This window comes from Pholis gunnellus, assembly GCF_910591455.1.
Source record: "Pholis gunnellus genome assembly, chromosome: 2".
In the NCBI taxonomy this organism is placed as follows: Eukaryota; Metazoa; Chordata; class Actinopteri; order Perciformes; family Pholidae; genus Pholis; species Pholis gunnellus.
The window spans coordinates 16,654,961-16,676,105 of NC_136536.1; the positions used below are offsets into that span (position 1 = coordinate 16,654,961).

The window sequence follows — 21,145 nt, forward strand, 5'->3', positions numbered from 1 at the left end:
GATCGGATTCCAGTCTGCATATGAGCCTTCTCTAGCAACTGGAATTCAATTGTTACTTTGGTTTGAGAACTGATTTCACTCCTAAGTTTGTCTGGCAAAATCAAAACCACACACATTTACACTACGAATATATTGGGCCATGTTTTGATGTCGGCTTACTAAAGCTCTGTTTTGTCTCTTGTGTGTTGCAGTCCTGCTGCGTGAGGAGGTGGCCCAGCTCCAGGAGGAGGTGCACCTGCTGCGGCAGATGAAGGACATGTTGAGTAAGGACCTGGAGGAGACCCAGGGAGGCTGCTCGGCCGACGTGCTCTCCGCCACCGAGCTCCGCGTGCAGCTGGCCCAGAAGGAGCAGGAGCTGGACCGAGCCAAGGAGGCTCTGCAAGGTAAGGTCCTCCCTAGTGAACAAGAAGCTGTGTGTGTTATTTAAAACACTAACAGTTTTATTATTATTGAATATGGATAATGATGCTGCAAGAGATCAAAGGCCAAGAGTATTAGTGGATAATATTATCAGTTTTCAGTGGCACCTGAATGGTAAAATAACTGATAATTAAATGTATTAAAGTTATCCAACGTGTTTTTATTATTTTGTCAGGGACAATTCTCATCGATCAACACAAAAAAGGAAATCTAAAAGTGAGCTTAGATAATACATTTCCATCCGTTGTCTTCAGGTAGATGTCAAAATTGCAGCTAAACACAGAATATAAAAACATTACTTACAAAGTTAACATGTGCGAAAGAGCTTATTAACAACCTTAAAACCCTAATTTGATGAACACAACAACACTAGTTGTGGATGGATTTGCCCTTTTAGGCGTGACTGTGAACATTGGAAGTATGCAAAGCAGAGTGAAGCATTTCTAACTTCCTGCTCACAACATTCTGTAAACATTTTGCTGCCAGTTGCTTGAAATCTTTTTCAGTTTGCCACTCAGAGAAAACCCGCTGCTTTTTGCTCCTTAAGGCTTGAAATCGGTGCATTTTTACATGCTTAATGTTAACATGAGTGTCTATAACAGTGTGGTTAATGCCCCCCATTAGCTGCGTTATGGTCCATTAGCATGTTTTCTGCTCAAGAGAGCTTTAACTTTTCTAAAAAAATGCCGCTCCACGCTGCAGGCACAACACGCAGCTCTGTTCCCACTCTGCACCGCCCACATATCCTGATGTAGCCTACATACAGCACAATGTACTGTAGAAGCTCCACCGTATCACGGCTGTAGGCTAATTTAAAGAAAATGTTAACATGTCTGCATTAGCTTCACCTAAACCGTACAAGGAGATATATTCTAGACAGTAATAAGCAGGTCTTGCATTGCTGCACGCCTTAAATATTTAATTATCAGAGCAATGCACTAAAAGAACAATTTAGTTTCAATTACCTAGAGAAAAAAAACACACAGACTTCAAAGGTAAATGTTATGTGTTGAATTGGTCAGTAGACTTCATTCTTGTAATATTCTGATGAAGACTTTCTACTTGAGCTGGCGTTGTCTTGTCCCATAAGAGTAACACGCTCTGTGAACTAGTGATGTATTTCTGTATTTCAAGTTGAAAATGAGTGACCTTGTGACCAGAGGTAACACAAACACTACATTTTGAAAAGAGAGCACCCTGGATCATCTGATGAAGTACCAATGTGTAGTACAGATTAGGCTGGGCAATAATTCAATATGAGAATTTATTGTCATTCAAGAAATCCTATCGTGATGAAATCACATATCGAGATTTCGCGATACACAATTACGTCGTTTAAATTGATAAAAACAAGCACATAGTGACTCAAAATTCTCTGAAAATTGAATGTGAAATGTTTTCAGGGAATAGCATTTGAACATTGTCATGTAGTTTATGCATCACACCGTTCAGTTCACTGAGAAATGTGGAAATATTGTTTTTTTTCTTGATGATTTCACTTAAAACGGTTAATACGCACTACTTTTCATTTGTATATACAAAAATAGGCTTTACCGTGTTATTTCTTATGGACTATTTTGAATCACCACAAAACATACATCATTGTGATTTATATTTATATATATATTTATATCGAGATATGAAATGACCTATATTGGGAAAAAACGATTTTGGCCATATGGCCCACCCCTAGTACAGATTTCTCACTGTGAATGACTAACAACCAGCGGTGCTCTGTGTCTGGTAATTGCATGAGTGTATGAACAACGGGACTACACTTACATAGTGCCTTCGTATTTGCACAGGCTAAAGTAATGAACAAGTGCTGCTAAGCAGTGCACAGTCGATTGCAGGGCATCAAGCAAAGATGTCATCAGCGTGGCAGTGAATCATTCTTTTCAAAGAATAATCGCCCATGGAATGAGGCAGAGCACAAAACCGCCATTCGGTATCAGACAAACACAGAAAATGCTGTCAGGAGATTTTGTTGCTGCGACAGTTCACTTGACACTTGCGGCCTACGCTTTTCTCCGGAAGAATTGAACAAAAACAAAACAGACCAGGGCAGAGTAGAAAAGAGCAACACATCAAATAAATACGTATCTCTTCTTGTGATGTTTGACTGTGTGAACAGACTGCACACAGGCTCATACAGTCAATTGTATGACTCAAGCCTGTTAATGAAGGCCAAAGCCTACAGAGCCCAGCAGGCACTGACAGCAATCAGCAGCTAATTAAAGCTTTATAAAAGAGGACTTGGGTTGGCTTACGAGGTCCAGAAACGTTAAGCAGGGTGGATCTGGTCTGCAATTAGGATGGGGCATGTGGGAGGACAACAGGAAATTGTCTGTTGTCATATTTAAGTTTGGTTCTGTTGGAGTAGGTCCAGAGAGACAAATTGACTCTGAACTTGAGTGAGAAGGCATTCCTGTTGCCATTTCTTTTAGTTGTTTCGCTCTTACAGCTTTTTTTTATACAAGCAACAGAGCAGAAGTTAATGTTCAAGTACGTGCAGATGTTGGCCAGGTGAAAAAAAGAATATACATTTGCATTTGGTGGGGAAAGCAGCAGGATTTCTGAATTATTAATATTTTTCATTGTTATTTTCCACATGACCTGGCCTGTGCAGCAGGAGCTGGTTCCTAGCTGTTTTGTTAGTCCACGGTTGTCACACTCCGTCTTCATACACTGACACTGGGGCTCAATCAGACTCCAAGGATACCTTTTTTAAAGCTTTTTGCATTTTTGTTTGCATGTGGTGTGTAGCAGTCAGTGGATTTTGCATCTGTCCACAGCATTTACAGTTGTTCCCAAGCAGAGAGTAGAAACACTTCTGTCATCTCATTTTCTTGTTTGTGCTGCTTTTCCAGCTTCTGTCACCAAATGCATTCATGGCTGGCCATGGCTCTAGACAAAACTGGTGATAACTGACAGCATGCAGAAGGAAACTCTGTCTTACTTTGTTAATCTTAATATGTTGATGAGACAGTGAGGAGAAAATGAAAAGAAATAGTGATATTGTTTTATAAAAGGAAAAGTGCAGAGCACCAAGAGACGACATGCAATGAATTTTACAAAGAAGGATTCCAGCACAGCCTTTCCTCAAAGGCATTCATGGTGTTGTTGTGCACAGCTGATGGAAGCAGTTGTGTTGATAATAAGAGAGTGCTTGAAAGAAAAGTTGAATCTTTGCATTACTTGGTACACTTATCACACTTGGCTAATTGCTGATTAAAATGTTTGTGATGGTTGATATTGTCTGTTCAGCAAAGTCACAGAAATTGTCGCTTCCCCTTTGATTCTCTTTCAAAGCGGGTTTCAGATGCTGTTTAACAGTCCGACAAGCACTTCGTGACTCATTTTGTAAATCTCATTTACTTTTGAAATCACATTTTGGTTTTATTGCACACATTTGAGTGCACACGTCATTCCTATTACAGTGTTATTTAAGCTACTTCAGACGTAACATTCAGTATGTCGTGCAATAAATCACGACGAGTCCGAGTCTTGTTTACACTGGATCACATCCAGAGAACCAGAACCTGGTTATGTATATTTCTAATAATCCTGAAGTGCTCAACAGTCTTTGTCAGGTGATTTCTTAATAATACAGTACCAAAAAAAACACTCATTAGTTGGAAATAGTTGTGTTTTACAGTGACTACAAAAGGCCTAATGTTCTTGTGAATACCTCATTAACTGCAGCAATTTCCGTGTGCTGCCAATTGATTGGAGGCGAACTGTCGACTCTATTTGATATCCCCCAGTTTTCACAAGGCAGGCATATTGTGAACATCCCACCAGATGCTCTGGCAAAGAGTTTTCCTCAAAGAATGAGAGCAATGTTTGCAGAACTTAAGCACCCTGGGTGTTTTTCATTGAAGTGCTACCAACAATTATTGTGAAGCAGAGTAGCTTGGTGTTTTTTTTTTTTTCAGTTTTCATGTATTTATTTTCCTGTGGTTCTGCTTTGGCTGAAAGAAGCAAAAGGCTGGAGTGATGAAGTATAGCGTGAATGAAAAGCATTATCCCCTTCTCTACTCTCTGCCTCTCGAGATAATACCTGTTTACCCTGGGAATGGTTCACTCGGTTTGCGGGTAAATTAGGTGCAGATTTTCTGGTGCCTATGAATACAAAATGAAGAACGCAGAGAGGAACACTGCTATTCAGTCTTTTATTCTTCATTTTGTCCCTCGCCGTCTCCCTCTCTGCCTTTGTTTGGTGTGATGCCCACACCGTTTCAATGTTAAGGCCTGAGCTCGCTCCCACTGTGTGCCAGACATGAGCCTGTGAGCACTATAATTGTAATCGTGGGTAATTGCCAACCTCTCTCAATTGCAGGTTTTGTTAAGATGCCTGTGGGCTCTCGGTCCAACCCAAGAGCTGCCGCTTGAAGTCATTTCATCTTCACCAACGTTAAAGGACACAAATGATGATGAACTGAAACTGTCTTGGTGATCTTGAAAGCCTAAAGTGAAGGCTAATGCATTTGGACTGTTCCTTAAAGGTGTTAAATCGACTCTTACTTGGACTTTCTCATCGTGTATCTTGTGTTCAATACGTTTTATAAGTATAGCTGGCCCTCTCTGCTGTTTTTAATTAGCTATTTCTGCTTTGGCTAATTACTATCACTGAGGGAGTCCCAGTCAGTCCACAGCTCAAATAAAAAGCAGCAGACAGCAAGGTATCATCACAGCACAGTCTGCCTGCTCTGTTTAGTGTCATTTCATGCTACACCGTACTCAGAAAGAAGCTCTGTCCTTGACTTCAAGGCCTCTTCCTTCACTAGGCATTTAAACACCAATACACACAGACACACACAGAATCTCATCAGGCTACATTACATCATGACATTAAAGTAATTGCAGCAGTTTTAGTGGTGTCTTTTATTTTTAAACAAATTAAGAGTTTTTATTTAAAAAAGACTACATTTTCATTTTGAAAGTCAGAAGAAAATCCTCCTCATCTTAGTCGACTAATGTGTTTTTCGTCAGTCTTTTGTGAATTCTTTCTCATTGCTGGCAGCAGCTTTGTGATAGCAGGTAATGAGGATGGTTTCGCTGTTGAATTTGCACCTCAATCTATTCAAATTGGAAGGACCTGGAATGGGTTCGGGTCTCAGTGGCCCCCTAGTGGTAGTCCAGTGCACCTCAGTGAGACAAAGGGACACTGTGCCAGCACCGCTGAATCAGAATCTACGACGCAGCTGACTCACACAGCCTGCACCTGAAAAATTAGGCTCTGCCCCTTTTAAAGATTGCAGTGAGAGTAAATGTTGTGTTGGAATCCAGTGAAGACAGAGAGGTGAGTAATGAGGTGCTGTTACAGGATCAAAGTGTGATTTCTTTCCTCCTTGATTCCCTGTTGTGTCAGTTCTGCAGCTTAAATAGCTTGTGTACACACAGATCACATATTAGTGTGTCACGTTTGATCTTCTTTTTAATGGCTATCTTCTAGGTTGTGCATAAACTTATAACGAAGGTCAAATGTCATCGCTGAGGTTTGTAGATTGTAGATTATTAAAACATTCATTCATTTTAATGAACCTGTTATATCGCCATGACAGCAAAGAAGTCCGATACAGTCGTAAAACAAGACCTGCTCTACAGTAAGGACTGTTAGCACCATTGCAGATATCAACCTCATGCAAGCACTGAGTTTGTTTTTGCTGAGGAAGTGAGCACACTGTGCAGCTTTGAGGCTCCGACTTCATTATTCAGCTGGCAGATTTTCAATCCCAAACCGTGAACCGTGGACTCCCTCCAATGAGCCGATGTCTCTTTTGTTCTCTCCCCCAAATAATTATGTTAAGAGCCGACTAAAAGCCTGTCCCTTCTCTTTAGGGCTGAAGTTATATGGAGAAGCATCAGTGTGGAGTGGTTTCAGTCACTGATGTGAAGAACATAATTGTCTGGGGGAGTGTGATAAGTGGGTCTACCTTTGTGACCCTCTCGTTGCAGGTGAACTGAACTTGGATAGCGGCCTTTGCTAAAACACGAGATTTAGTTAATTGAAATGCGTAAACATTGCATATGCCACGGACAATAATTCTTCAAAGACCCCTGCATTGTTGGCACACACTCTTGTCCTTTATTTATCCATCTTCCTCAGTCAGAGACCAAAGAGGAAAACTTGATTGTTAGCGCAAGTTGAAAACAGAAAGGCAGGAAATGTTATTCAGCTGAAATCACAGCTGGGATCTTGTTATATTTGCACCATAATAGATGGGGCACACCAGATAATGAGGGTTGTTGTTAAACCATAGAGATACAGTGAGCGGGGTGTGAAATACGAAGCACAGTGATGGGTAGGAGCCGCAGTGAACAAGATGGCTGTGTTTGATTTTGTTTCTTTACAATCCAGCATCCCAAAGTGTTTTTCCTGCCACTGAATAATGTTTGATGCTTGATTATCTCAGGAATTACCCACCGAGTATCCGGCCTTATAACATGTAATGTGTTTTGAAGCGATGGCTCACCGAGCCTCCCTGTAGGCTTGAAAAGCAGCTGGTTGTAAACAGTTTGTAGTTTGCTTCTTCACAAACAGCAGCAGCAGCAGCAGCAGCTCTGGTCAGCTTCAATTCATGTCACTCACAAAAGGAGTTCCTGTTGTGACATGTTTACACATACAAGACATGTCTCCTCCTGCAGTGTGACTTCACTAAGGCAAATTATACCGTCTCAACAAAGACCAAACAAACAGCTGAATTAAAAGAAAAGAAACAAGACAAATACTCAACACAAATATGACTAATTGAGAGAACAACTGCTCAATTAGTAACCAGCTCCTCAACTTCCCTTGTAGCCTTTTGTTATCCTGACCACCATACATCCAGTCATTGTTTATCTATATCTACTTTACATACAATATACATGTTTAGATCAGAAGATTGATACAACTCTCCTGTCTGTACACTAAATATGAATCTGGAGCCATCAGCTTGTTATCTTAGCTTAGCATAAAGTGTGGAGGCTAGCCCGGCTCCGTCTGTAGCAGCTCTGAAGCTCAATAATTAACATGTTTGTTTAATCCATTAGAAAACTAGTTTCATGGGGTTATGTGAGTAACTTCCTTGAGTCGTGACGTCAACCTGAAGTTGCCAGGCGATCATCGGAGACTCCTGTGTTTCCAATTTCTATGCTAAGCTAACACGCTGCTGGTTTTAGCTACAAATTTATCGGACATGAAAGTGGCTTCAATTTTCAACTCTGGGGCTACTGTGGCTGAGTAGAGAGCAGGGCCGTCTTTCAATCAGAGGATTGGTGGTTCAAACCCTGGCTCTGGCTCTGGCACCACTAGTTGCATGCCGATGTGTCCTTGAGCAAGACACTTAACCCCGAAAATTGCTCCCGTAGCTGTGCCTACGGTGTGATAGCATCTGAAATGTAAGTGTAATGTAATGTAAAGAAAGCAAATGAGCAAAATGTTGAATTAATCCTTTTAAGCTGTTTTGAATACCAAAGTGTCCTGTGTAGTAACTAGTGAGTCGGCCCACTCGGTGCAGGTAATGTATGCAATCCAGTAGCAGGGCGTCATAGAAGAGCCCAGCAGGCTTTCAGCCCGCTGCAGTAGTAGATGCACACATTAAACTACTTTATAGCACAAGGGCTTTGGTTAGCTGGAGACCCTTCATGGGGTGAGCTAAAAACACTTATGCAGATTTTTATAGAATGTCAGGGTGGCATGATGCAGGCAGGTGTTTTTGTTTTTAGCATTTAGCAGTGGGAAAAGTGACTTAGACTTTTGATGGTCAATGATTGTCCTGATCTGCTCTTCTTCTTCTGCTTTTAGTATCTGGATTTGAATGCAGGCACACACAATGTTGCACAAAGACAACCATTGATGTGCATTTTAGAAATAGAGCGAAACCAGATATGATCGAAAAAGTAGCCAAACACACAAACTATATTCTTGCAATGCACGACAAGGCAGAAGAAAGGTGCTTGCACGGACATCATTCCTCCATATACAGACTATTAAATTGAAGCCCCTCCAATAGCTTCCTCTCCATGTCTGCCTCCTCCTCCAGCTCCACACACTTTAGTTTCAGCTCTGTATGGTTCCCTGGTGGTCCCCTCTATTTTCATCTGGTAATAATTCATGGAGGCTTGGACCACAGAGTATATTACTCATTAGTATGACTGTCAGCAGGAGGAGACATGCTACAGCTTCCCTATCTCACCTACATTCTAAGAGACATTCAAACCACAAGCTTCTGAGGTTTTGCTGGCATAAACATCACGCCTGCAGACCAAACCGATGTTGAATTATTCTCAAACAATACAAAACAAAAGCCTGTGCCATCAATGCATCAGTCTGTAAATCCTAAGCTCATTTGGTTAAGACAACACACAGCAGATGAGAAACGGATTGAATGCAACATACTAACAATTAACAGTGATGCGCTTGATGCTAGCTGTACATTACCAACAACTATGCACCAATTCCACAATATTACGTCACATTTTGGCACTCTGCACTAATAATAAACTGGAAGTGCACTGGTGTTAACTGCTTGTGCGTGTGACTGTGATTGTGTCCAAGCTTTGTTTGGAAAAAATGCAAAACAAGCTTTTTCAAGCACAGTTTTGAATAAAGAAAACCCACGATGCACCTCAAATCCTATCTCTTTTATGTTGTTTCTATATTTACCTACTTCCCCCTAATCACACCTCCCCTCACACACAAGCACACACATTTCATAGCACCTTTAGCTACACCTTCAAATTTGACAGGTGACCTCTGACCTTTGGTTACCATTAAAACCTGTTACTAAAGTGAATGGATGGAAATGTGTGGGTGTGTGTATCTTCAACTGATAAAATGAAAAGAGAAACAAGCTTTAAAGAACAAGTAGCCGCTGCAACTTGTTTTATAGACCATATAAACCATATAAAGGTCACTATAAAGCAAGGAATTTCTGTCTGCATGTAAATGTGTTCTTCACATATCTTGAGAGCAATTGTCGTGTATTGATTCGGACCCCATTAAATGTGGTGCAATTTGACCAGATGGTGGCGCTGTAACAACGTACTTCATACTTTGATCCGTAACATTTGAACTGAACAAAAAACAAAATCTAATACAAGTCACGCCCATTAGCGTCTAGATCGTTTTTCTGCAAATTTGAATTGTGTCCAAATCAGTTTTTATCGCTACAGCAATTGTAACTAAATGTCGGACAGAACACACATTTGTCGTCCTATTATTGATCAATACGATTGTTCAATACAGTTTTACCAAAGCTGGCCGCTCCGGAACGCTTTGTGCTATTGCACCACAATAGATGTATGTAGATATGATGTGTGAGTGATCATGACACATTTGATGCCGTTAGGCCAAAGGATGGGAGCAACAGCATCACTATAAAGCAAGGAACTGTTCATTCGATCTACTTCACACACACACACAGCACTTTAGTTTAGGGAATATCAACAATTTATATTTATTTACAATATAAGACAGTGTATTATATAATAATATGTTAGGATATATAATACAATGAAATACAGTATAATATACCATAATGTCATATAATACAGTAGCAGTCTAACTAATCTGCCTATCTCTCTACATATCCTATTTATTTATTCTTTCTTTCAGCATGTTATAGCCTACTGTGTCAGTCATAATTAGTTGTGATGTTATTGTCATATGTCATTTATTGTATCTTCTTTAGTGGGCCTATACTGCTCCAATAATATCCTTAATGAAACATGATAAGGTTAAGGTGATGCTTGTATTCACACGTAGTGGTAACGCTTAAAGTGCTTTCCTGTGTAATTTGTAGCCTCTGTAATGGCTTTATAATATATTAAGTTTTGTGTAACTGCGATGAGCCCAGGACCGTCTTTGTTCAATAAAAGTGCTCGTATGTCGGTTATAAATGAATGGTGAGTAACAGTGCTAACGTGAGATGTGAATGTGAATGGACCCTTTTACCGAGTCACAGTGAGTGCTTTCTTGTATCCGACACCAGGAAGGGTCGATGTTGCCAAGCGGTCACAGGTGCAGGATGTGAGGCAGCAACAGTGTCTTTGGCTCATCTCAAAGACGGCTTTGATTTCACTTCCTGAGGCAGGTGCTAGGAGGTTTCCTGTTTCTCTTGGCCAATGAGAGATGTTTCTTGTCTCCATTCGCCGGCTAGTTTGGCTTGAATATTGCTTTCGCTCGGGAATTCCACCTCTGACCAACGGGTGTCAGGGAGAGATAAGAAGGGGGGGGGGCGGAGAAAATGGGGGAGAATAAAACGAGAGGGTGAATCTGTCCTTGTAAAAGTGCACTTCCATTCCACTCGCCTGAGCGTGCTCCCCAGACAACAACTTGTGAATGTCATGCAATTAACCAGGCTGTGATATAAGTTAATTAATGACACACAGCTGGCTCGGAGGGGGATAACGGAGGGAAGAAAAAGAAAGGTGAACACATGACGAGCATCAAGAGGGAAACAGAGAACCGTGTGTTGTTATGAAACATCCAGGAGTCAGCGCTGCTGTGCTGTGAGGAAATAGTCATGTCAAAGTGAAGAAGACAAAGGTGGACAGACACAGTGAGAATACATAAAATGTAAATAAACCCTATGTTGTCAGTTTGGGAAGATGGCCGGAGGGGAAGTCGGCTTTAGATCAGTCTGGAAAACAGCCTTGCATAAAGAGGGAGAATCAGGAGATGCAGAGGAGAGAAAAAGGATATGTTGTCTCTGAGGAAATTAGAGCTTCTGTGAATAACTATACTGAACCATATTCGTTATCATGATGCGTGGGTGAGGTGCCAGAGGATTAGAGAGAGAGAGAGAGAGAGAGAGAGAGAGTGTGTGGCAGAGAGATAGATGAAGAGAGAGACCCAGCTTCCAAAGAATCCAGCAGCAGAGAGGAGATTGACAGGACGGTTCATGTGTGATTCACCCCTTTATCAACACACGCAGTCACGCTACATGAGACCAGCACGGGTATTTCATGTTTTTACCTCAAACGCTTCATATCTGAAAGCCACTCATAATTATTCATTAATAAACTGCTACAATCTGGACATTTCCTGAGTTAAAATAAAAGAAAATGCTGCACATGAATCCCATTTTTGCAGTTAATATGTCTGAATGTGCAACTGTTTTTGACCAAAACCAAAACAAGTCATTTTAAAAAGGCCCAGCCAATGTTAAAAGATCACTCCTCGGCATCCTGGGAAGGCAGCATTCATTTTTTGTTTATTTGCTGTGTGGGAATAGACATCCACAACATGTTTTCTTTCTCCCAATCACAGTGTACACAACTCTGCTTGAAAGATGAGGAAACTATTTTTTCTCCGACAATTTCTGTGATTTAACTCACCACCAATCTCTCTCTCTCTCTCTCTCTCTCTCTCTCTCTCTCGCTCTCGCTCTCTCTCTCTCATATATATATATATCCATCTTCCTTGCAGCCATGAAGTCGGACCGTAAGCGCCTGAAGGTGGAGAAAGCAGACCTGGTGAACCAGATGCAGCAGCTTTATGCCACGCTGGAGAGCCGGGAGGAGCAGCTCCGCGACTTCATACGCAACTATGAGCAGCACAGAAAAGTACGGCACCCGTTTCTTGTCTCTTCTTGCGTAGCTGTATTGGTTGGATGCACATTGGCGCAAAAAAGGCCTGTCCAAGCAGCAACAACGAGTGGTTTTATGAATGAGTCAACACATGTGTTGTTCCTCAGACATGTGTGTGCATGCTCTGGATAGGAATATGTTATGGATGTGTGTACTTCAGTGACTGTGACGATGTTTACATGACTACAAATTTAGTTTGTTTTGGCTTTAGGATTTAATGTTCAGGTATGTGTATTGCTGATGCATTATATGTTATCATTTCCGTATCTGTAACTTGTATACAGCAGGTTAGGAAGGCTGTGGTCATTTGAAAATTACTGACAAGACAACACAGGAAGTAGTGGAATTAGCAATTTCTTCTTGACTTTAATGGTGCCATTATTTACCAGGTTTGACTCATTACGATTATTTTTCGAGGGCATGCTTGGTATGTGAAACAATCCATCAGGATCTCTGTGTCTACTAGGAGAGCGAGGATGCGGTGAAGGCACTGGCCAAAGAGAAGGACCTGCTGGAGCGAGAGAAGTGGGACCTGCGGCGACAGACCAAGGAAGCCTCGGAGCACACGGGGATGCTGCGCTCCCAGCTCGACCTCAAGGAGAACCGCATCAAGGAGCTGGAGGCTGAACTGGCCATGGTGAGACAGACAGACAGACAGATGGGGGGGGGGGGGTAACTAGACTGACTGACAGACAGACAAGCAGGCGGAGAGCCAGACTCCCTTAAATGCTTTTAAAAAACATTTATCTCTTTCTTTGACATTGTTAAATTTGATTTTCTCCATATTTTTGTTTATACTTTGTATTTTTTACGTGTGTAAAAGAGCCTACTGAATGCTGAACACAACCAGTACAGTTAACAAGGCTCAACACAAGTTGAAACTACTGACAAGATCAGGGAAAAGATCATACTCACAACAAATAATAGCGATATATAAAGATACCAAAAGGAAAGCCCAAGTTATAAGATTCATGTGTTTCACTGTTTTAAAGGTAGTACGTCTGTCTGTCTATACTGCATATAGTCAAACAAAGAACGCCTTTGAATGTACAGCATAGCCATCCGTCATGTCTCCAACCCCCAGATGAGTAACTGTGTCAATCAGAGAATGGAGATCCGGGTGTTTGAGCGGGTTGCAGACAGGGACTACTCTCCTAGGGTCATGGCGGTAAGATGGTCCCCCAGTTTTCAAATTGTACCTTTGTTGACCCTCCCGCTCCCTGGAAATCTCTCCTACTTGTGACCTAATTGTCGTTTAGGAAAGCCCCTCAGCTGCACGTTTTTTTTGACTAACCCTCAGCCGATCCTGATCGATCCCCAGTGATCCTAACGTCAGTGATCCCACGGGTCCCCGCTATGATTGATCTGAATGTGGTTTTAATTGAGCGAAGAAATGCTTGGGGGGGGGAAATATTCTGACAACTAATGATTAGTCCAGAGGTTTGTGATTGTGTTCTGTTTTGCATGTCAAGGGCTATGATTGATAATTGTTAGACCGCTGGTAGGTAGAGATGATTGCAACGAAGCTGATTGCTTCAGTGTTGATTTGCAGCCTGTTGTTGCTTGGCATGATGATACGGTTTGCACAATAACAACAATTGAAGCATTTGTGAAACGGCAACAAGTCGAGGCTAATCAGAAAACACACTCGCAAAGAAACCAAACTTTTGACATGACACAAAATACACTTGCAACAACACATCTCCCAAGGCTCCAGCAGCGCACTGTGGTTCCCGCTTAAAAGACGGCGAATTGTACTTTGTGTCGAGGCTCTGCTGAGAAAATGTTTTCATTAAACTTCAAGAACAGCTTCATAATTTCCATTTTCTCCATTTTGGTACACCGCACCATCCCCTGACTTTGTTCCCCCGAAAGGAAGCAAACAGCAAAAACCTCCTCCAGATATTTTTCTCCTGCTTTTTTTTCCTTCTCCCCGGCTTTCTGGAGTGGTAAGGAGAGATTTCACACAACAAAAGACGAACATGAACACAGCTGCATTTTTCATGAGGCGACAACCACACGGGGAGCCCAAGGGAGAACTCACTTGCCTGCATGCACTCGGAGACGTCGTAGGATTCTGGATACATAACTCGACATGTACATGTGCACACACACATGACACATAAATAAAGACAACGAAAACAGAGAGCGGGGGGAAAAAAAACACCAATTCACTCAAATTTGCTCTTCTTTCTGACTGATTGCATCCGTCTGTCTACCTTCTCAAGGCCAAACAGTCACTAGCAACCCTGACCAAGGATGTGCCCAAGCGTCACTCTCTGGCCATGCCCACGGAAACGGTTGTCAACGGCAACAACCAGGAGTGGGTGATGCAGGCTGACCTTCCCCTGACCGCTGCCATCAGACAGAGTCAGCAGACCCTCTACGTCCACACGGGACATCCCACTGACAGACAAGGTAGGAACAGCGTGTCCTGCTGGTTTTACCGTCCTCTGGCCTCTGCATGCTCACGTGAACCTGCTTCACACACATTTACTCCCGTCTCCCGCTCAGCACGACCCGATCGATGGCCAGCGATGATGCTCCGGTCGCTCCATTTCATGCGCTTTATGTAGCCGTTACAGTGAACATATTTTGGGCTTTACAGCTTCCATTCGTCTTTGCCGCTCACAAATATTTCCTCTGTATTTGACAAATGGTGGCAGCTGAGGATCAGTTGGGTGTTAAGTATTGCTCCTGTCTGGTGAAATGTAATTTCACCAACAATTAGACGTAAATTGACTTCATATGTTTTGTCTTAGACGCTGCAGTAAATTGACCCATCTTTTAAGGGAAACTTTAATCTATGTTTTGCTTTTTTCGGCCACTATTTCTACTTTCCAGGCCCCTCACAACACTTGCTCCTGCAGCTTCACCATTTAACTGACTTGTGCTCACAAAGGCGGTGAAAAGACATTATCTGTCACTACTTTAGTGAACCATGGCGCACCATACAGGCACACAGTTGTAGCTAAAGTGCATCGCAAACTGCAAGCCAAAGCATGAATAGTCATTGACTCCCATTTGAAATTCAAAACACAGTTAATAGGCAGCTTTCCCTTGCCTAGCTCAGCCACTTTGACTTCTGTCACTCCTTGTGGCTGGCAAATAGAAACCGTGTCCTTTCGTTTCCTGTGTTGCACTGCAGCAGTGCAGCTAGCTAACCGTGACTCATCCTGATGTATAATCAGGGCCTGTTTTCAAAGTTCAAAAAAACGTTTTGCCTTTTCAGCATCAAATGTCTGCACAGGAGAGTCAGTACGTGGTAAATTAAGTACAACATAAGAAAGATTTTTAAATTGTTATTCTGTAAAAGCTATGGTCCTGAGGTAACATTATAGTTAAATAATCTTCCCCCTCAGAATGAATAGTAAAGTGTCGTCAAAGTGTCTGGGCCAGCCACACAGAAAGAAAACTTCAAAGAAAATATACGACTAAACATTTCTAAACTACCGGCACCATCTCAGCCTACACAAACTAGCCTTGCTTCCACCAAAGAATCCTGGAGATTAAACGGGCTCAAACGGCTTGTTGGGGACATCTGGAGGAAGAAGCAGACAAAGACACTTAAAGAGAGAAAACATGTGAACAGTCACGAACCCCCAAATTGCTATGCAATTGGTTGTACTATATATGTATATCATTTTCACTGCTACACACACACACACACACACACACACACAAACACACACTCGCTCAACCTCTGTGAAGCTGTTTTCACTGTTGCTTAGCAACTACGGATGATTGCGAATAATTTCGGGCTATTGGTCCGGGGCTTTTTAAAATATATTTTCGTTTTAGGATGTAGTGGCATTGTTGAGAAGAATCCAATGTGCCCTGTTCACTACTTTTGGTGCCCACTAACCCCCCCCCCCCCCCCCAAAAGAAAACAAGTCTTATCTGTTTTCCCTCTTGTCCCGTTTAGTGGCTGCCGTGCGAGTGAGCCCGTGCCACTCGCGTCAGCCCTCCATCATCTCCGATGCCTCGGCGTTGGAGGGAGACCGGTCATCCACACCGAGCGACATCAACTCGCCACGCCATCGGACTCACTCCCTCTGCAATGTAAGAGCTGCCCACCACCTCTCCCTCCCAAGTAATCACCTCCTCTGTGGTAACTGCCGACTGTACTGCTCCCTCGCCGCTGTCGTTTCTTTCCCGCCCTCATTCTGGCTGAATTCATGTTTGCCCCACGCAGCGTTGTCGTGTACCCACTCTGCAGCTGTGACTTGAATTAATGTGAAAAAACAGTTTGTGGTTGTTGCATAATTGCATGCCTGGCGGGCATGTCAAGGGACTTCCCCTTTGTGTTGTGATCTCTATCTTTCGCGGCCTTCATCGCCCACTCTGCACCACTTCTGCCGGCCTTCTCTGCTCTTGTAACTCTGTTCCTTCTGACCGTGTCTTCATCTTCTCCTTCCCTCTGCTGTCTCTTTCTTTCTTCCTTCAGTCCCTAGAAGATCTGGAGGAGGCGAAGCGTAAGAAGAAGAAAGAGAAGATGGGGCTGGGCTCTCTGTCGCGTGTCTTCGCCCGGGGGAAGCAGCGCAAGTCCCTTGACCCTGGTTTGTTTGATGGTACTTCAACGCCTGATTATTACATAGAGGAAGATGCAGACTGGTAAAGCACACATGTCCAAGCGAACCAGCTGGAGAGCCTTTTGTGGCGGTGATCAGAAGACAGCATTGTGTTGTGTGTGTGCGTGTGTGTGTGAGAGAGAGAGGATGGGTGTGTGTTTGATGTCAGTGTGTACAGCTAAAATAATATGTGTGTGCCTGCGCAGTCTCACACACATCCATCATACTGTGTGTGAGAGTGTTTGCATGCGTGTGTGTCGTCCATGATCAGAGGCCATGTGTGGAGCCGGAGCCGCGTCTTGCTTCGCTGAAGTGTAAACCTTAACAAGCAAAATTACACCTGTATGTATGTACAGTCCTGTAAATAGAGTGGACAGTGTGACACAGCGACCATGTGGATATGTTCTATTGTATCTGCCCCTCCAAAACGACTGTGTTACTGGATCTTTGAATTGTTCTTTACATTTTGACTTTTTGTTTTCACTCAACTGGAAACTTGAAGGACTGCTGTACTTGTAAATAACAACAGTTGATGTGCACTCTGTGCGTGTAAATGTCTCCTTGTCCTGAATGCCTTTTGGTTATTTTCGACATGTACTCCCTTCCCCTCACTACCTTTTTAACTTGAACTCCTCCCTGTTTATTGTCCTGCTTGGTCCATCCCCCTCCTTCCACACTGCCATGATGAGAACAGTTTCCTGTCGGCAAACATGCAGACTCCTCAAATCCGCCTCTAATTCGGTCGTACAACACATCCCTCAGCCGCCAAGAAAACTGCACTCCTTGATGTTCGCTCAAATGAGACTTCAAAGCGAGGAATAAACTTTCTATGCAGAACAGTTTGTTCCACTTCAACATGAAGCCAAACAGGAAATGTAAGAAATGTGTTTTCTATCTGTCAAGATAGAAGGTACATGCCTAAGATACACGTGTGACATGCATGCACACAGTCCCAGTCCCCAAATGCATGTTGAACAAAACCCTGCTGAACAGAGATGTCTTTCTCTGGGTATGTTGTCGAGGAGGGGTTTAAAAAAAGAAGAGAGGTCAGTTACTAATTTCATGTTTATTCATGATTTTATTAGATTTGTTATTCAGAAAAAAGTTCTGATCAATTTCCAAGAGCTTAACATCCCAAATTAAACATAGAACATTTTAATCTGCACCTACAAGGCTCTTTATACAAACTTACATTTCAAATAAAGGTCAGCAAAGTCAACAGTCACAAAGAAAACCCAGCACTACACTTTGAATGCTTCAGTAATTATCATACTTATTCATGAGGCTTTGTACCATTTTCTTACTGTAGGATCTTACAGTAGCTTGTAACTTTATCGTTTTATTAATACTTAAAAACGATGTTAGGAGTAAAATGTATCTGGGGAAAGTTAGTCTAAAAACAGAAAGCTATTATCATAGCATACGTAGGATATCGTAGGTATTATACTGATGGTCAAGGAACCTCAGGAATTAGGTCACTTTACCAGAAAAGCTGAACTTCAATTTAGAGGCCTGAGCGTGGAGCAGACATTAAATGAACTGTTATAACAATAACGAGTGCCAACCCAGGAGCTTAAAAATCAGATTGAAGCAGGCTAATCAAACTGAAGCAACTGCATACCTTCTCCCACGATCCCCAAATTCTGATGCAGAGTTCAAGCCACCAGCTGAAAAAAAAAAAAAAGCAATTAACTTTGTGCCAAAGGTTAATAGCGTTTCTTCAAGCACAAGAATGACTAGAGACGTTGGATTATTTTCCTCCTTTCATTGGATGGAGCCGGAGTCTGCACTGCCACCCCCAGGAAATCGTTTCTCTCCCTGATATTAAACTAACACTGGGTATTTGTCAGTCTCATCTGAAACATTATAGAGTCACAGATTACAATGGAGCTGTGTTCCACACACAGTGTTTGTCAAAGATTATCATTTAGCTCAAGCTGCATTTGGGCTCGCAGATATTGGATTTAGAGGTGAATCCCGAAGGTAATTCATAGATAAGTCACCATGTATTTAATTGTATGTATAAGAACAACAGCTCAACCACTTTATTTCATTAAGCATTTAATGAGATGTATGGAAGTCGAGGCTATTTTTTCATTTAACCAACCTCAGCTGAGGGGGGGGAAAACATATCAAATGAAAAACATTGTATGATTTTTATGTTTTGAGCCACGGTCTCTTTGTTTTTTTTTTTTATTTTCCACAAATATTTTACTTTTTGTAAATTACAGAAATAAAATTAATATTATTATTAAAAGAGTTTTTATTTAAAGTTAAAGATGTAGGCCTCATTGGAGGACTTCTATTGTGAGGTCCTGAGATGTTTAGAAGTGGATATAGTAGCGAACTTTTAAAGGCATGGCAACAAAATTACGCTCAAAAGAATTAAGAATAAGATTATTTTAAAATAAAATAAATAACGTTGAACTTCCATGTGGCTGTCCTCTCTTTCCCTGTGTTAACGTCTGTGTGTTCACATGTTCATTTGTCTTGGTGTGCCTCTAATCCTGATTCGTCCCTTTATGCTGGAGCGGCTGCCATTTTTAACGTGCGTTAGCCTCCCTCAGCCCTATAAGTCCGTCTGTGAGAGGACTGCATCCCCAAAAGCTTCCAAATGGCCTCCTTTCCTCTCTTTCCCAATTCTAACTCCTTATGAAGAATGCAAAAGCATTACTTCTCCGTCTTCGATATTGAAATCAATGATCAGAAAACAGAGGAGATTGGAAAGGAAGCCATGTCAGATTGTTGGAACAGGACTCATACGTGTCAGCACATGGTGTCAATAATGTTCTGCTTTGATTTGACCCATGACCTCTAACACTGACCCCCCCCCCCCATCCCCCCTCCCCCTCTTGCCTGACCTCCAACGGACTCTCAACACAGTGAAGCGACCCACGAAGTAATCAATCAGACTCAGTAAGACCAAGGTACACACGTTCCAATTGCTTTGAAAATGAGCTGTGCTGCTGGGTTGCAAGCTGTGTTTGCAGATGCCTGCTAACTCTCAAACATCGCAGAATGACCTTGGAACTGAGCACTTCTTCAAGTTCAATCTAATTCGGATGCAAATCATCCAAAAGCAGTTGAGCGCTGTCGTATGTGATGTGCTGTCGGGAGCAACAGATGATAACAGAACAGCATCCTCTTCCTCTATGACATACTAATATTAGTTTAACACAGATTTCAGATTTAACAGATTCTCATGAATCTAGCAGATTAAAGAATAGTTTGACATTTTGAGAAATACACTTCTTTGCTTTCTTGTGGAGAGTTGATTCTACATTCATGTCTGTAAGTTAAATACTAAGCTAAGGCCAGCAGCCGGTTAGCTCAGCATAGACTTGAAACAGGCTAGCTGTAGCTTCATATTTACTGCGTGGTATCAATCTTCTCCTCTAACTCTCGGCAAGAAAGTGAACGTGTTCCCCCGAAATCTCAAACTATTCTTTTAACTTTAAACTGAAATTCAAGCTACAGCCAGCAGTCCAAAGAAAGCGGATAAGCACATATCCCAACATGTAAATGTGTTCATTTTAAGGCTCTCTACTCATCATGGATGTAATAATTCATCTTAAATGTCCATCTGGACTCTTGGTCCATTCAACTGTAAAACATTTTTCATAGCAAAATCTGAAAAATGTCAAATATCTAACAAATGTATCGCATGCAATTTGGTACACGACACTACCTGCTCCTCCATCTCTCATCCCGGGTGTGACATCACATCAGAAACGCTGCAGTGTTGTAGCAATAACATCCATTACACCAGCTATTGAAGGGCACGTTTGAGAACTGATTGCTTGAACAAAACCGTTTTCCTGCGTCTTTTACGTGAAGTGTAAACACTGCAGTTCTCTCCACACAAAAGCCCTCATGATCCATCACTGTTTACAAGGGCGCCAAACACTCATGGCCTCAGATAAAGGATGAAAAGTGTTCACAGTAGTGCGGCCACAGCGCTGTAGGATGTATAAGAGGGTCAGCCCCACAGGAGGAACCGACTCTCAGCTCAGTCCAGTCTCCAAACGCTTGGCCTTCAACTCGACAGTGAGGGGTTTTTTTATGTGCCGTGCCCTCGGTAAGAACTGAAAAACAGACCTTTTATCTGGACAAGAGTGCTTTTCTGTACAAAAAGCAGATTTATTCGGCTTAATAGGAATTGCTCTCAGAGGGCCACTTAGAAGTGCACCTTCAGTTTACATATAGCGCTTAAGAGGGCACATAAAAGCATCCAGCTTGAGATGAATTACTGACGCATGAGTTTCATACAATCCTGCCATCATTTAACGGTGAATCTCTTTTTGGACGAACACACATTGGTGCTGTAAAGCTCGCCATGTATTTATTTGGAAACAAAGAGACCAAGAACATTTTAGTTGGGGTCTGTTTTAAGGTCGACGGCTCCAGGCAACACCTCAAACTGAATGAGTCACATAGCGAGCGTCATTCCATCTTCCATTTCTATTTTTCGACTGAAACAAGTTTTGGCGGGTCAAGATTCTGAGGCCGTCCTTTATGACAGGTGGATGCTTTTGTTTCAGGCCTTGGTGGCTAAAGCCCCTGTGTGCAGTCAC

The 21,145-nt window shown here is 42.2% G+C and overlaps 1 protein-coding gene across 6 annotated transcripts in view; it reads left to right on the forward strand.

The window, feature by feature from the left end:
• Window positions 1-21,145, forward strand: part of kazna (kazrin, periplakin interacting protein a) — a 140,538-nt gene that overhangs the window by 114,369 nt on the left and 5,024 nt on the right. For 3 of the 6 annotated variants that reach the window (XM_079177282.1, XM_079177279.1, XM_079177281.1), the window contains 7 exons: window positions 192-383; window positions 11,840-11,976; window positions 12,467-12,637; window positions 13,085-13,168; window positions 14,229-14,418; window positions 15,926-16,062; window positions 16,448-16,571. In XM_079177282.1, the coding sequence (XP_079033408.1) occupies window positions 192-383; window positions 11,840-11,976; window positions 12,467-12,637; window positions 13,085-13,168; window positions 14,229-14,418; window positions 15,926-16,062; window positions 16,448-16,571 (1,035 nt within the window). Of the gene's footprint in view, window positions 1-191; window positions 384-11,839; window positions 11,977-12,466; window positions 12,638-13,084; window positions 13,169-14,228; window positions 14,419-15,925; window positions 16,063-16,447; window positions 19,000-21,145 lie in introns of those variants that run through there. The other 3 variants (XM_079177280.1, XM_079177283.1, XM_079177284.1) reach the window with 3 other exon arrangements.